The sequence below is a fragment of the Varanus komodoensis genome, unplaced genomic scaffold, assembly GCF_004798865.1.
Source record: "Varanus komodoensis strain SLA01 unplaced genomic scaffold, ASM479886v1 scaffold16, whole genome shotgun sequence".
Taxonomy (NCBI): domain Eukaryota; kingdom Metazoa; phylum Chordata; class Lepidosauria; order Squamata; family Varanidae; genus Varanus; species Varanus komodoensis.
Genome location: NW_025335468.1, coordinates 1,494,117 through 1,511,764, shown reverse-complemented (window position 1 = coordinate 1,511,764; position 17,648 = coordinate 1,494,117). Strand labels below are relative to the sequence as shown.

At 42.7% G+C, this 17,648-nt stretch overlaps 1 protein-coding gene across 1 annotated transcript in view; it reads left to right on the top strand.

Moving 5' to 3' along the window:
- LOC123021212 (acyl-CoA (8-3)-desaturase-like) overlaps positions 1-8,195 on the top strand; it is a 17,259-nt gene extending 9,064 nt beyond the window's left edge. The window contains exons 4-12 of the mRNA XM_044425800.1: positions 452-553; positions 648-776; positions 1,997-2,054; positions 2,696-2,772; positions 2,880-2,977; positions 4,655-4,751; positions 5,991-6,070; positions 6,215-6,340; positions 8,144-8,195. Of these exons, the coding sequence (XP_044281735.1) occupies positions 452-553; positions 648-776; positions 1,997-2,054; positions 2,696-2,772; positions 2,880-2,977; positions 4,655-4,751; positions 5,991-6,070; positions 6,215-6,340; positions 8,144-8,195 (819 nt within the window). The remainder of the gene's footprint in view (positions 1-451; positions 554-647; positions 777-1,996; positions 2,055-2,695; positions 2,773-2,879; positions 2,978-4,654; positions 4,752-5,990; positions 6,071-6,214; positions 6,341-8,143) is intronic.
- Positions 8,196-17,648: the final 9,453 nt, after the last annotated feature.

Below are 17,648 nucleotides of genomic sequence, written 5' to 3'. Positions count from 1 at the left end.
CACATACCTGTATGTCGCCAACATATCCCCTCTGAGTCTCCTCCAGGCTGAAGAGACCCAGTTCCCTCAGTCTCACCTCATACCCCATCCCCTGCAAACCGGCCACCAACCTTGTGGCCCTACGCTGCACTGACTCTAACCTGGCTATATCCTTTCTATAATGAGGGGCTCAAAACTGAGCACAATACTCCAGTTGCGGGCGCACCAGAGTTGTATAGAGTGGTAGTAATACCTCTTTTGATCTAGAAGCCACACTTCTGGCTATGCAACCAAGAGTGGGGTTCGCCCTCTTGACCACTGCATCACACTGCTGACTCATGTTTAGCCTGCAGTCAACCAGTACCCCGAGGTCCCTTTCACAAGTGCTGCTCTCCAGCCACTTGTCACCTAACCTGTACTTAAGACAGCTATTCCTATGCCCCTATGAAAAGATCATATTTTTGTCTTACAGAACCAAATGTCCTGGCTTCAGCATGACTTGGGGCACCTTTCAGTCTTCAGCACAACCAAGTGGAATCATGTGATTCACAAAATTTTAATGGGTCTAGTGAAAGTAAGTTTCCTTTGCCTTAAGAAATCCATTCCCCTTTCGATGCATAGTTCTTTGGATGCTTCTGTTGTCACTCCTGTGTTCTCTTTTCCTGTAGGGAATGCCAGCTCATTGGTGGAATTATCTACATTTCCAGCATCACGCCAAACCTAACTGCTTTCGCAAAGACCCTGATCTCAACATGCACCCCGTTGTGTTTGCTTTGGGGAAGAAACTGGCTACAGAGGTACATTTGAAGAGTACATATTACTGAACATATTACTGTTTAGGAAGAGCAGCCCCAAATAATTCTGAGCTGAGAATAAGCTATTTTATCAGTATGAGATCATTAACATGAACCAATCATGTAAGCTGAGGCATCTTTGGCAATACATTTCAAAAGAGAAACAGTGCAAGGAGGAACGATCTTTTTTTTAAATTCTCCTTCCCACCTCACCCCCGTTCTTTGTCATTTTGGATTATGGGGTGACTAGTAGTCCAGGCACATTCTGTACTGTGAGAATTACACATGAGTAGTCCTACTGGCGCAGTCTTTAGGACATTGTCATAAAGTCTCAATCTAAAAAGTTTCAGCTTCCTACTTTTTACAAGTTTTTTTTTAAATAAAAGAAAATGCTTGGGGTGACAAAGTCTCCCCAGAAGCATCACCGGAATGACTGGTTTGGGTGACTTTGTGACCCCAAGCAAAGGACTCTCAAGAAGGTACATATCAAGATTCAGATCATCTTGGTTTCATTCTAAAGCTAAGCTTGTGAGTTAAAACTTCCAGCAAACATAATAAAATGCATTGAAGGAAAACCATGCTTTGATTTTTTTAAAAGTTAGCAGCCCATATAATTATTATGCAGATAGTGTTAGCATTGCAGTGACTTCCCAGGCATCCTAAGAGTGCATCTGCAGGCAAGCTCGCCCTCCCTTCAACCTTGTCTGGCTTCAGTTTTAGTTCTCTTATCCTCATCTTGTCCACAGGGAGAACAAGGCCCAGAACACTGAGATGCTGGGCCCTGGTCAGGGATAATCCTGTGAGAGCCCACTGGCTCTTGCAGTCACATTGCTCACACTGCATAATCAGAGACCACAGAAGGATATATGGGGTCAGTGGAGTAGAGCAGTCCTTTTGATCTAGACAGAGCATGGCAAGCACTGGTGGACAGTAAGATAGACTACAAATAAAATAAATCAAACTTTCTGGGGACAGAAACTCCTAATCAGCCACCTCTCTGACCAGAGCATACAGGAGCTATATTTTCAGAACGTACTCATCCAGCACTGGTTATGAGCTCTAATCAGTTTAAGCCCAGAGAGACAGAGGAGTAAATACATATAACAGGAGCAAGAAACCTGCAGGAGTGTAACAGCTCTCACTGAGAGAGTAAAAGAGGTATGATAAGTGATGGCGTGGGTAACTGTAAACTGGATGAGTTGCTGATGGTATCTTCTTCACAGCTTGGGATGCAGAAAAAGAAGTTCATGCCTTACAACCATCAACATAAGTACTTCTTCAGTAAGTATCTCTGTTAATAGGAAATACAACCAAGTTCCTATGTATCGCATACGCCTCATGACCCAGTATTTCCTACGTTACAAAGGGATCATAGGAGCCTAGTGGCTGAATTTGGAAAAATCAAAGGCTTTAAGATAACTGCAAATTGTGTGCTTGGATATAATTATGCTGTTGCATCAAGCAGAAAGGATGCTGCTGGCAGACAGATTTCCCCTTCTCTCTGGCAGAAAGTTGAGGGAATGCAGTAGAGCAGACTTGAGTGCAGGGACATGCAGAAGGAAAGGAGGGGGAAAGGAAACGCTTGTTGCTGAGGTGGAAGTGAACACACATTATATTGGATGTAGTTATGGAGCGTGAAATTCAGACTTAACAGTGTAGGTGCATGAATCTGGGAATAAGAAGGCAAGGTGGAAGAAGAGACAAATAGTAACGTGAGAAGCGTAGTTGTTTTAGAAAATGAGAAACATAAGATGCTGAGTCTGTGCAACTGCATCAGGGAGAAGGGAGTATAAAATAGGCAGTTTACCATACTGAGAAAAAGAGTGGACTTTGGTGACCAAAGAAGTCTCTGGCTAAGCTAAAGCATTTCATTTATATGTGTTCCAAATGAATCCTGTTTGCTTCTTTTCTTTCTTCAATAGTTGCAGCTCCAGCTTTGCTAGTTCCCTTTTTTCAGTTAACCATATTCTATTCTTCAATCAAACGCAAAGAGTGGATGGTAAGTGTGCTTTCCATTATTTGAAAGAGTACATCTCCAGGGAGCCATTTTGTGTGGCGCTGCACTACTTGTAGTAGAGGTTATCCTTTCTTTCTCTCCCTTAACAGGACTTAGCTTTGATCGTGTCCTACAACATCCGAGTCTGTCTACTCTATATTCCACTTATGGGATTTAAGTGTTTTATGGCATACTACTGGCTCAGCAGGTAATGTTAAAAATGGTTGTAGTGTCATCCAGCTGTTGGACTCCTATGTATTGAATCTCAAATATCCTAAGAGTTTGTCTTTAGGAATTACAACTTACTTTGAATATATTTGACTTTGAGTCTTCCAGTCACTTTAGGTTAAACTCTTCTATCATGTAAAATGATTGTGCATTTTTCGGAGTGCAGGACTAAGGTTTCAAAGGTATTTTTCAACTATGATACTGGAGTCTTTCTTGTGTGTAATTTAGAAGGCATACTGAGAGGCTGGATTAACAGTGTTGTCCTGGGCCAGTAACTCTTTCTCTCAGTAACTTTTCCCTTCCCAGCAAATCAGAGCCCTTCCCAGAGGCCTCTAGCTGCAATCTTTATTATGTTAAAAATGGCTAGCCTGGCCTGCCTTTGTAATATAAGTGCAAGAAGCATCCATCAAGTTAAGACCCTTTATTTGTGGAGTCAGTTCAAGCCCCATACCAGGAGTTTTCAAAATGAACTCTCCTCCTCCCTTCCCCACCAAATGCAGTTGTCTCCACCCTCAGTGAGGCTTGCCCTGCTTGTGGACCTGGCAGTGGGAACACCAGGTGTTACTCAAGGTCCGATAATATGACTTGAACTTCAGAGCATAGAGCTGAAAAAGTCACACTTGTCCTCCTCTGATACTCTGCCCCCCAGTTCCACGAAGTCTCCTTGAAACCACAGGTGGTCTGGTTCTCACCAGCTGCTTGGCTTATCTCAAAGCTTGTTAATCACGGTATTTCAGCTAAGCATACCAACCCTTCTTCCAGTCCAGATTCAAAGTCTGAAATACTTATCTTGCAATGCTGTATTTTGAGAGAAGTGGGACCAACCCTGCATATTTATGCTAAATAAACATCAGAGTTGGGCCATTGCTCTAAAAGGGAAATTTGGAGACCATCTTGTCCAACCCTTTGTTCAATGTAGGCTGCAACTCTAGCATCCCTGGCAGATGGCCATCCTATTTCTGCCTAAATACCTCAACAAAGAGAGCCCACCAGCCATCAGGCAGTCTCTTTTTCACTGCTGAACAACTCCTACCATTGGAAAGCTCCTCCCGGTATTCTGTCAAAGTCTGTCTTCTTGCAATTTGCATGCTTTAGTTCCCTGTTTGGCATGAGGAGATAATCTAAGAACGGATTAAATCCTTCCAGCACCCAGGCAAGGCAGGGAACACATGAACAAGGACTTTTGTCTTGGTATTGGCCTCTGCAGCTCCTCCCAGATTGTTTCCTTCTTTTGGCTGGGACAGTTACTTCTCAGCAGTCTCTCTACCAAGTGTGACTACTGAGTTGCATACTTCGTTCCCAAATGAATAAATGCTGAAATGAATAAATGTTTTAATTTCCAGAGCTAGCACTGTAACCTGAAGTGCACATCCGATTTCCCTGATGCAGGCCAGCAGAGAGATCTGCAAGCACCCTGCACAACTAAATTCAAAGTAACTGTGGCTTCCAAATGATCTGCATTTTCAGGAAATTTTTTCTAATGTCCTGTTTTATCATTTTTATTCCAACATTCATTTAACACACAACACTAACATTGTCCCAAGTTAATTTTATGTACTTCATTTTACCCTGTGGACCCTGTGCTAATACTCCAAGTTAAGTGCCAAGGTGATGTGTTGATTTTGTAACATCACTGTTTCTGTATTTCATTCTACAGATTCCTTGAGTCAAACTGGTTTACTTGGGTTTCACAAATGAACCACATCCCAATGAACATTGATTATGATAAAAATATGGATTGGGTGTCTACTCAGGTATGACTGCCTCCTATTGTTCAAAGGATTGATTTCTGAGGTTTATAGCAGACACCTATGCTTATATTTATTGTAAGCCATCCCAAGACGTTTGTAGGGGATGGGGTAGAAAAGCTTTGAATGAATGAATGAATGAATGAATGAAAGCTGATTCATAATCTGACAATTGTGGCGGGATCGAACTTTCACAGTTTGGCAGGCTGTGAGCTACTGGTACTGCTGCTATTACATTACATTTATACTCTACCTTTCTTCCTCTCGCAATGATCACAAGGCAGCATACAAATGAGCAAGTTGCACATGCACACATGCATCACTGCTTCTTTCACAAAGGCTCAGCACCATTGTCAGAATCTTTCTTGCCGACTGTAACCATGGGAACTTTGGATGAAGCTGCACCATATTTATGCATTTGTTTCAACATTTACCTCCTACCTCTCTCTTGGAATAGAAATAGCCAAGGTGGCTTACAGCAAAATTTTAAAGCAACCAACATAAAAATCATAAAAACGGAATCAGATTAAAAGAAAATTATAATCCCGGCAGAGTTAAAGGGAATAAAATTGGCATTGGCCAATTTTAAACGCTGCTAAAATGAAGAGATTTTCATACGGCATTGAAAAATCAGTATCCTGACAGAATTTTCCTGCTGTTAGTTTTTCCACTCTAGCTTCACAGTGTAAGACACAGTTCAGCCAGGATGGCCATAAACCTCCAAACTTGGAGGCTTGTGGGCATCCTGTTCAGAGGGGAGGCCATCTCTGCCTCCTTGTTCCTCCTACCATGCAGTTTTCCTGGACAGCTGATTTCAGGAAGCCCACAAAGACTGGACAAATTGTGAATTGAGATGGGGGTACCACTACCTGACTGCCACTACCTCTAAACGACAGAAACTGTCAAGAAGCACAAAGGGTCATATTGCTCAGCAACTGAGCCCCTGTTTTTCATGCAGGCTGTCCCAGGTTCAGTTTTCAGCATCTCAGAGTAGGGCTGGAGAAGACCCTGTCTGAAACCCTGGAGAACTGCTGCCAGTTGGTAGACAACACTGAGCCAGATGGGGTGGTCTAACGTGGCATAAAGCAAAGTGTGTGGTGGTGGGGGGGCGGTCTGTCATCTCAATCTGGAATGGTGGAATATCAGCTGTTGCATTTCCCATGTTGAACAAGGTGCAGCATTTCTCCAGTAAGATCCAGATGGTGCTAGCGATGTTGCTCCCCATCCTTTCTTATTTTCACACAGCTCCAAGCAACATGCAATGTGCATCAATCCCCCTTCAATGACTGGTTCACTGGACATCTGAATTTCCAAATTGAGCACCAGTAAGTGAGAGATTTGGGGCAATGGAAGCCTTTGGATTACTTCCGTGATTTCATAGGACAGATGTATTAGTGTAAGTTGGGTGGGAGTTCTAAAGAGAGAGCATCATGATCCAAGGAAGCCTCCATCTTTTTCTCTTTCCACAGCCTTTTCCCCACAATGCCTCGGCACAACTTCTGGAAGGTGGCCCCCCTTGTGAAATCCCTCTGTGCCAAGCATGGCATTGACTACCAAAGCAAGCCCCTGCTCACGGCCTTTGCAGACATTTTGCAGTAAGTATGACAGGAATATTAAGAATGAGAAGCCCAGCAAGAAATCATGAGTAGGTGGAAGAAACTGCAAGATAGACTGGAGTCCTGGTCAGTATTTGACAGTGAATGGGGCACATACCACAAATTGAACTAAGGCTGAAGGGGGGCCATGTTGGTTTCAGTTGGATGCAACTGAAAGTACAGGCATAATTCTCCATATCCAAAGGTAGTGCTGTGCTAGCAGAAAGCAGACCATGGGCAGGTGTGATTTGTCTTCTCTGCTCCCTGCATGCTCTGCAGGGTTGGGAGACCAGAGTAGATTTGAGGACACATGGGGGATCTGCAGGGGATAGAACAGCCTGGAAAAGTCCAATTGTATGAGCAGGCTGCTAGTCACACAATACTGTTCTGAACCTCTCCCAGTTCCTTTTCCCCACACTGCTACATCAAACAGCAAAAAAGGCTTTAGCAGAACTTTGCCTTCTGTATCCGAGCCAGACACTTCCATTTGTTTCCCTCTTGCAGCTTATATGGAACTGGCCCTCATAATCACCAGCTGTACTTCTGAAGGTTGTAGGACATGAAACAGGCTTTCTGATTGCTTTAATAATTACTTGACTGATTGATTACTTTAATAGGTGGGCAGATCTTTGCAGAAGGTGGAAGACACTTCAGGATTCTGGTTCAAAACATGAGTGATCTAATTAGTTCCAAGACACACTTCTTTTAGCAATCAGTCAATCAATGCATGCATGCCAGGAAGGTTTTAGAATTGCAGTTCTGGAAAAGGATTTCTCACATGCTGTTTCCTTCACAGTGTCAACCTTTGTACAAAGCCAGTGAAGCTTTCTGTCTACCATTGGAAGTCTCTGCATGTTTGTGCTTCCAGAAAGAGAAATTTAGGGATGGGTTAGAGGCTGTCTTTTCCTACAGCTTGCAACTATTGTTGCTCATGCAGCTCCCTGGCTTGTTCTTCGAACATATGCAGTGGGGACATGTGAACTCTCCAATAAAAAGTGGGGAATGGGTGTGGACAGAGATGTGGAAAATTGTCAATCTTGTGCCTATAATTTTCCATTTATTAGAAAAACATGGCACAAAGTGGTAATGTGATCTAACACAAGTCACATTGTGCAATTGGAATGCATACAATACCAGTCAAGTGTAAAGTTAAACCTGTAATTAACTTTTTATAATGAGTTTCCCTAGGAAGCACCTGTACTTTATGTGTGCAGCTGTTCAGGCATGCTAAAATTAATACTGTAATTTTCAGTGCTTCCATTTCACACACTTACAGCAAATTAAAAGATGATTAAATTTCCGGATGACACAAAGCTTGGAGGAATAGCAAATGCCCTTGAAGACAGAATGAAGATACAGGGTGATCTTGGTAGGTTAGAATGCTGGGCAGAGAACATGAATGAAATTTAACAGGGACAAATGCCAAGTCTGCCACTTAGTAACAAGAAACCAAATACACCACTACAAGACGGGGAATACTTGGCTCAACAAAACTGTAAATAAGAAGGATCTTAGGGTTGTTGTAGATCACAAGCTAAACATGATCCACAATGTGATACAGCTGCAAATGGGGCAAATGCTGTATTGGGCTGCATCAACAGAAGTATCACTTCTAAAACATGTGAAGTTTTCCTTTACTCAGCACTAGGCAGACCTTACCTGGAGTACTATGTCCAGTTCTGGGCACCTCTGTTTAATAATGCAGAAAAGAAATGACAGGTGGCAGGCAAAGAAAATGGCTTTTTTCAAGCTGCAGTTATGCAAGCAAACAGTACATTGTCCACCCTGCTCTCTTTCCGGCAGCTCTCTCAAGGATTCTGGGGAAGCCTGGTTGGATGCATATCTGTATGGATAAGATGCAGCAACTACTGAAGAACCAGTCGCAGGAAGAGCCATGAAGGCACTGCAGATTAGAGGACAGCCAATATGCTAAGGAAGAGTTTGGGGTCTGATGGGTGAGCTGGAAAATGTTGATGAATTTGGGATTGGGGGTGGGGGGGCAGTTCTGAGATTCTCAGATCCTAGGCACAGTATTTGCCTGTGCACATGTTCTACTTGTACTGCAGCCTTTGGAGGACAGATTGGACAATGAGAAGGGTTATGCTTCATTTATCGAATGTTTTTCTTGTTGCATATATGGGAATAGGAGCCTCCCCATCCTTTCCTTTCCTCATGGTGGGGCAGGAGCTTTCAGAAAAGAGAGGAAGAACAGAGTTTAAAGCAGAAGGTCAGTGTTAAGTGTTCATGTTCCTTGTCATTCAGCACTGTCATACTTTTCATGAAAGGTGCAGCTTTTAAAGTGCATGGTGGGAGATACTCTTGCATGTTGCCATACAGGGAATTCATAGCTGAGTTAAAAGGCCATTTAAGGTGTATTCAAGTTTGAATTTCAAAAGCCTTGTATTTGAAGCATCAGTTGTGCTTGGTTGTATGTGCATTTTTAATACTCATGGCAATAAGAAAGGTGCTCCTGGAGATTCATCATATGTGGTCTGAACTATGAGGTCATGGAGCTGAACTGACACCCCCACACACTGCTGTCCAAGGCACCTTCCCATTCAGCTAAAGAAAAGGCTCCAAGTAGAGATTTAGCAGAGGTTGAAGTCACTTCCATGCTTCCACTGCCCCGTTCCTATCTTACCAGAGGTCATGACCTTCGTGTGGTGAAGGGGCAGGCAAGTGCTCCTCAGAGAATGTGTGAGCCCCAACCTCTACACCTGCACTTGATCACAGAAAGGTTACTGGAGTCGCATGATAAGTGGGCTTGGCCTGCAGTCAGGCAGCCACATGGACACTCCCGCTCATCCTTTCTGGGAGGCAGACATCCAGAGAGTGGAGCAGCCTCTTCTGCTCAAGGGCTCATTGCCACTGGGAAGATACGAACTAGGGCAACTGTGGAATCTGACAGCATGATTGAACATACTAGTTAATTAGCTGTTTTCTTGGCTTGTGATTGAAAACAATGATTTTATGTTGGCCTTTTAGCACAGGCTTCTTCCATGTTTGTATTTTTTGCATCTTTTAATATATTCCATAAATGTCTTTCTTTCCATATACATGGCTGCCTTTTGATTCTTGCGGTGACTCAAGTGTGGGCACAGTTAGGATGCTAGTACAACCTCAGAAGATCTTGCTGTGTCTTCAGATATCGTTAGAAAGCAAAGGGAGTGGGAAAATCTCTCTCTCTCTCTCTCTCTCTCTCTCTCTCTCTCTCTCTCTCTGTGTGTGTGTGTGTGTGTGTGTGTGTGTGTGTAATGCAGTGGCTATAGCAGCCTTCCTTGATCTGATATACAGGTGTTGTGTTTCACCTAGAGCTTGACCTGTGTTAGATTATAATTCCCAGCATCCCTCTGCCAGATGTGCTGGAGGCTGTAGCCCAATACATCCAGGGTGATTAGGTTGAAGAAAGCTGCTGCACAGTTTAAAAGCTGACTACAGAAAGGAAAAGCTGCCGTTACTCCAGTGCCCTGAAATGCTTGCTTTCAAATAAAAATGCATTGCACTGTAGGAGCAAGTTGTTTGTGCATGGGCTGTGCTTCTGGACAGTGGCAGCAGGGCTAGTGCATGAATCTTCTTGTTCCTGCCAATAGGAAATACTGTAGTAAAAGTAAAAAGAATTGGAGCAGTATCACACCTTTTGGTAACAGCTTTCTTTCATAAGCAAGTTGTTGCATGAAGGAGGTAATTCGTGGATCTACTTCGTAGTTGATTTCACTAGGTGACCCTGAGTATGAGGTGGAAACTTATCCATTCAACACAGTGTTCGAATTTTATAGATCTTTTTGTAATAACAAGGGCTGCATATAAATGTAGTAGTTTCAATGCCCTTTTTTCTTTCTGTGCAAGAAGAACAAAGATGATTCTTAACTAGTTCGTGGGCACTGTTCAATGTTAACTTAGGGATTTGTGCACCACCAAGTGGCCAGTTGTTCAGAAACAGTAGACTGAATATTCCTGCAGAGGGAGTTGTTTAGCTGAGTATTCAATCTTATTCATATAATCCCAAATTGCATCCATCTTGCAATAATAAAGGTAGTTACCTTTAGCCAATAAGTTGCCACAACCACTCAAATTAGTATGAGAAATTCAGCCTGATTTGGGGGAGAAATGGGGGAGAGAGACTTGCTCCCTTGTGGCTTGCTCCATAGCATTCCTGGGTCCCAGTGCTATGAGGAGCGGAAAAGGCACAAATGGGGGAAAAAACCCTGTTTCTAAGCAATTTTTACAGGAGCTGGAGGCCACTCAAGGTCTGGACTCGCAAGGTTCAGCTGGCATGGCATCTCCCACTCAGCCTTCTAATCCCAAATCTTTGCTGTATCCTCCCTCCTGATATTTGGGCCTCTGTGATTCAATTTGCATGCCTTCAGAATCAGTATTTACTTCCCGGTCATAAATCTTGCATATATTTCTTCATTTCTTTCCAAACTGTCAACAGACCCACAGGCAAGACTACACATATCAGACAAGCATAAGAGCACACTTGCAAAATACCAACAATTTAGAAAAATAATTGTGCAATTTTCTGGAACTGAAAAAAGTTTTAAAAAGTGGCTTTAATTGTGCTTTGTTGAAGTGGGGTGGGGAGATAGCAGCAAACAAAAATGGGAAGCAAACATTGCTGGTGGAGGGAAACAAGGTGGGCTTTGCCATGAAGGCCACCAGGGATCCTGGCTGGAGGACAAGGGGAAGGAGCAAGGAAACAAGCCACAGTGAGCCTGTTAAGTTGTCAGATATATCCCGGCCGATTCAGTGAACCCTCACTGCAAAGCATATCCACAAAGTGGCTTAGTGTGACATGCAAACATGGTTTTCAGTAACATTAACCCATAGTCTAGAGAACATATGGTTGGGTAGGATTTATTGCTTTTCACAGGATATCTCTGGCAGCCAATTGAACAAACCACTAGTTTTTTGGGTTTTTTCAATCCCTGGGTTGTTCCTTCACTTGCTCCTTCTGTGTATCCTGAACACCACTGTACTACAGGCATGTAGACCAGCTGGAGTCTTTTTTACCACTAGCTCAATTAAGCCTGATGAAACAATCCATGGTTCGTGGGTTCACATGTAACAACCACCACATTCATGTTCTAAAACCCAGCATTTACAACCCAACCAGAAACCCCAAGTTCTTTTTTGGGGTTGTTAACATGGCTGAACTTGCAGATTTACTACTGATTTACCACAGTGGGTTGGTAGAACCCCCAAGAATCCACAATGAGTCTCAGAGATGATCAAGCTTATCGTGGATGCTCCATTCTATCCCTGTTCCTGGCAGTATCCCAACAAAAATCATGCGGAAGAATGGAGACCTCTCAGAGACCCCATTGCACCTGAAGCACAACAGTGTCAACTTCCAGCCTTCCCAACTGCCAGTTCAGAAGGAGGCCTTTCCAGCCTGGGGCATAGATGACAACTCCACTCTTTGTCATTACCCCATGCTTGGGGCAGCAGAGTGGAGTTGTTAACCATGCTGCTGGCTGGAGAGGGCTCTTCTTGAGCTGCTGATTTCACAGGTTGAATCTTCCCACCATTGGGACTGTGTGCAGCAGCAGGGGGCGTAATGGCAACCCTTGCTGCCAGCTGTAGAGCAGACATCAAAAGCCAGCAGCAGCAGACTCCATGGTGTGTTGTCACCACAAATCTCAGGTTATTGACACCTGATGGAGATTGGAAAGCCTCTGATAATTGCTTCCAAGTGCCACTTGGGCACCTCAGGGGCAACTATCAGCTGCACTCACTGGCTAGCCACTTGTCAAAAGCAGCAAGTCATACTGGGCTATCCTGCCATGCAGATAAGCCCATTGTTTATCTCGCCTTTTTCTTTTCTTAGCAATCGGGATGTAGAAGAGCAGGGAAAGTTAGGTGCTAAGAAGAGGGATAAGAGGAGAAATTATGCACAGAACAAAAGGCAGTTGGCAGTTCCTCCTTTGCTGTGCTTATGATTTGTCTCTTCTAGCTTTTGTTGCCTGTTGATGTGAAGGCAGTCAAAATTACTTAGCAGGCAGAGTTCTCACTAGTGGGCTCTGCACACAAGCAGTGAGAGTAAAGTATATTCAGGCCTGAGAATGTAGCAAGCGCTTTACAAGACGGTCTCTGCAACTGAAGATATTGTTGGTGTTTTCATTAATAAGGCTTTTTAACATGCTTGAAATGTATGTGGAGGTCAGTCCACCAACATCTCATGTTTGTGAATTGTACTGAAATTGTACTGTAGTTCTCAGTAGTGCATCTTGCTAAAGTGATGTTTTTATAACTCAATTTCTTCTTGGTTTATTTTATGAGCATTTTTAAGGGTTCTAATGCTGCTCAAACAAGTTGGAGCCATCACATGTCACAAAGTAAAACTTGAAAGAGATATTGCAGTTCAGCTTGTACTGACATGGAAATGGATTTTTAATGCAATATGAGTCTTGCAGCAAAAGATTAAACAGGTTGATGCCATGAGCAAGCAACCAGTTTATTCTATTATGTAATCATGGGGATTAGGAAATTATTAGGAAATTATAATTCCCCTTGATGTGAAGTCCAGCCACGCTTGACTCTAGGGGGCAGTGCTCATCTCCATTTCCTGGCTGAGGGAGCCAGCGTTTGTCCTCAGACAGTCTCCGTGGTCATGTGGCCGGCATGACTAAACACCGGCGACTTTCCGATCAACCAGCACAGCAGCACAGTGGTTTAAACCACTGTGCCACCTTTAAATTATCTATATCCATAGACAAATTCAGGAAACAAGCCTCATTGCTGAGTGGCTGCTATTAAATCTTCTCTGAACTTGGTTGTATAGGAATGCTTTGACTTATATTAGCATGATGCAGAGTAAATCTGTTTCTGTTCTTCTGATTTCTTAAAATATACATAATTAGCAAATCAATCCACTCCATTTTAGAAGAAATTTCAGTATATTAAAATCTTCAGCACTTTTTACATTTTTAGTGCTGCATAATGTACTGGGTATGTCGAGAACTGTGCAGTAGATTTTTACTGATATGATGGAAAATTCCCTCTCCTGCCCACCTCTGCCAGCCATCCCCCATACTACCCTAAAATCTGCTCTGAGTAGTTCCCCAGATTTGGGTTGATATGCTGCGGAGGGGAGAGGGAATTTGCTTCACCTGGCAGATGCCTCTCCATCAGCAGATAAACACTACTGAATTTCACCTACTGTAAGGAAAAAACGGGTGTCTACATCACAATTACCTCAAAGTATACAAGAACAATATCTGGACAGGAAGCCTACAACGCAACCTATTGAACTTGTGAAGTTACTTGATTGACTTATTTAAACTTAGATTTTGCTGGGAAATTTCAAAATGACTATTTTGGAATCCATCCTATCTTTATTTAGGATTTTAAAACAGCCTGTTCTCCCTGCATCCCCATAACAGTATAAACATGTGCATGTGGTTTACCTGCCAGATATTGCAGGGCTCATCTATGCCTTGGATTTTAGGGTGACTCTGGGTTGATTCCTTTCAGAACGGGGAGGCTACATTTTCTGGCTGTAGCTAAAGGAGTGATGCCGAGGTGATTCTGAGTCAATGTTGCATATGTCCTTTTCCAGAGGTATTCTTAAAACATTTTACTCGTATGTAAGCAGACTTTAGCAACTAGTTCATCAGTACTTTTTTAAATGCCTCACACAACAACTGCCATCTTAGAGAGAGCTTTTCTAAAAATTTCTGCATATAAGACATACTTAACAGAAATCACTCAAGCAAGATCTGTCCTTTGTTTCTTTACTATATAAATATTGGCATATTTATGCAAAACTTATACATGCATTGATTCAAATGAATTACATATTCAACACCATATGAAGTCAAGGCTTCCAAGCCAAACAGGAACAATTGTTAAGTTTCAAAGCTACCAAGATGGTCTAGAGACAGCATGTTTGTATGGTGGGGGTAAGGTTCAGCTCCCAGTGCTGCTTGCCCAGAACTTCCTTTATATACTTTTTGGAGCTATCAAGTATGTTTATATAGTTTTAACTTTCTGTGTTCCACTAAGCTACATTCCTGAGGACTCTTTTTATGATTAAATCAGTTCTGTCTAAATAATATTACTTCTTATGGAGATAAGTTACATGCATTTAAGAACACTCCAGGATTTTGTAACATGTTACAGGCATGTTTGTGACAAGAAATATTTCTGAGACTCCATCCTGTCTTGTGAATGTATGTTCTCAAAACAAATCCCTTGTATTTACAATCTAAGGAGATTCTTCCTCCTGTTACCTTACCTCAAAACATTCCTGGTTTTATTATCAATTCGATAGGTTTTATGAGTTTTTAATGATTTTGAGAAGCATAATGTCATTAAATCTAATATGGGCAATGACCTTCAAGTGCCCCAAGCACAAACCTAGCACTTCATTTGGATTCCTTTCTTATCAGTAAGAGCAGCAATGGGCCACATCAATTACCAATAGTCTGGTGTTTCTGTCTCGCATCTGGACGAATGAGAGATAAAACAGACTTAACTCCCCACAAGCCAAGAGGTCAATGTGCACTTCATTAACTATCAGAATCCCATATTTCAATGAAAAATTTTCTTGGATGCATTTAATTACTGAATTGCCTAATAGGGCAGCGTGGATATGGTGGTACAAATATGAAAAACGTGCCCCATTTAAGACAGGGTATATGTGAAAGGCTGTTTCACATTTTTCATCAGAAATCTATGCTAGCCTGGTGTCCCATTTTAACATCCACAGCAGCTAGAACATTTTGGTGGTATGTTCTGAGCCAAGAACAGAGTCATAAAAGGTGAGGCGGAACATCAGACACTGCTGCCAGTACTAAGTTCCCAAAAGGGCAAGCTGCTTTGGTCAGCCCATTTGACAAACCATAAAATGAAGACAAAAACACTGCCTAATTTTTGCTGACCTTAGAATGGGGAGCTTTATATAGTACTGCTGAGTTATCTCAGTAATATAATTTCTCAGTTCAGTCAACATAACCTACCTACAGTACACTCAAAGACTGAGTACAGGTCAAGTGTAGGTCATTGTTGTACAGTGAATTGCCATGTTTTCTGAAGCCAACTATGTGAAGAAACCATGTTGTCAACTGTGCATTGTTTGTGGTTTGTGGTTTGTGGTTAAGAAACCATGATTTATTAGCACAACTTGGTTTAGACAACACAACAGTTGAGTTATCTTGTGTGAACCCAGCCAGGGTTTAGTTTAAGTCATTGTCTGCTATTTAAACAGGTTAGCGGAAAGGTACTGTTGTAGTTTTGGGAGATAGTCTGGAGATTCTTTAGGGGATTCCTTTATAGCCCTGTGATTCTCTATTATAATATTGGATTTGTTCAGGAGAAGGTTAATGAAACCAATAGGATTACTTGAGATCATCTAGATGGCTCTGGCAGAGTAGGTCAAATACCCTGACTAAGAAAACCTCCATAGCAGATTGGGGGTGCCAAGGAGAGGCCAGGGAAACCCTATTCTTCTTGCAATTTCCAAAAGACTGTTGGATCCAAGTTTTATGGAGATGTGGAATTTTATATTTCCTAGTGTTCCTGATTTACCTCCTTATATAAATAGAAATGAAACCTATTTCAAAGTATGTCATTGTTGTTATCTCAACTGAGAAGAAAATCCCACATTTGAGGTCAGATACATCTCTCTGAATTTGCAGTTGGGAATCAGAGCTCTCTCCCGCCCCAGAGCTGGCACAGAAAGACCCACACCAGCTTCTGAGATCAGGAAGTGACGAGTGGGGAAGAGAAGAGACTGGAGAGGGCAAGATAAGAAGTGTTCTGTGGCCTTGGATCCCCCTCTGAAATGCACCAGCAAGATGAGCAAAAAAGCCCATTAAATGGAAAATGCAGGTGGAAGGACAGGGAGGTGAAGATCACCTTTGCTGCTCTTTCTACTCTATATAGGTTACCTGTAAGCATTCAAGTTTGGGCATTTTCTATAATTAATAAATAGATATAACAAGAACATATTAAAACTTTTTTAAAATTAACATTGGAAACAGCATCTAGACCATGAAGTTAAATAAAACCATCAATATAAAGCTGAATGAAATAAAGGTTTCCAGAACTTGCTCAAGGCCATCGATATACTTCCCAGGTAAAGGAATTCCAAAGAGGCAGGGCCGCTACTAAAATGGTTTTGTTACTAGTACACACCAGTCTTGTTTTTCAGCAGGGGGGCCTAAGGAGCAGGTCCTCCAAAGTCGGACAGGTGTATAAAATAACCTGGTCCCAAACCATTTAGGACTTTAATGATCAGTGCTGGCACTTTAAATTGAACACAGAAACAAATAGGAAACCAGAGCAACTAGCTCAAATCTTGTGTAAAATTATGCGAATGCCTAGCCTCATGGGCCTTCTGGCAGCTGCATTCTGTACCAGCTAAACATTTCCAAACTGTCTTTAGAAGCAGTCTTGTGTCAAGTATGTTAAAGGGGCAGAATACTGTTGGGAGTCTCTGAGGCCTACCTGACATTTGAGGGACAAGTTGATGCCTTGGTGGAGTCTTGATTCTTCCCAGACTCAGCATTGCAATGGAAAGCCAGAATGAGGCAGCTGCAGATGGCCTGCTGCAATGGTGCAAACAGCTGTTGCACATCTGTGATCCTCTCCTGTGGCCAAACTGCTTCAGCTAGGAGAGGCAGGGAAAGCAAAGACTGGTAGCTGGAGTGGAGGTAGAGATAAGAGACCAGAGAAAATAACAGGAAGGTGACAGAATGGAGGGAGATTACAAGGACTCAGAAGTGGAGAATGAAGCAGATGGGTTAAAGTAGTCGAAGGAGTGATGAAGTGACGCACAAGCCAGCACTGCTACCTGAGAAAGTTGGGGAAAACAGGAAAGGGAAGGAGGCTTCCCTCTTGGCCCACCCTTCCCGTAAGCCCTGGCTACCCAGAGGGGATGTGGTACTGGCCAGACTGAGGAAAAGAAGATGCCACAACAATGGCCATGTATTCCCAGGGGATAAGAATCTGGCAACCCCAATAAGGGTTGGAGGCAATAGAAGATAGAAGAAGCTCTTTTGTTGGATGGAAAACATCAATGAACAGTCTGGGGAGGAGGAGACCTTTCCTTAAGCAAATGAGGTTGTGTAAAGTAGGACAGAGGCAAAGATGATTATGTTGTCATGCTCCAGATGAAACACTGATGTAATTAGGCTTGGCTTTCTGTGACAATAGCATGGATTCCACAGTTCAATGGGCCTAAGAGGCTTTAGTGTGCTCCTCAATGTCAATCTGCTTACAGACTCTTGAGTAAACTGTCTTGCACTGGCAGAGACCAAAGCTATGCTGGCAGACCACCAAGATTACACCAGTGCAACATTCT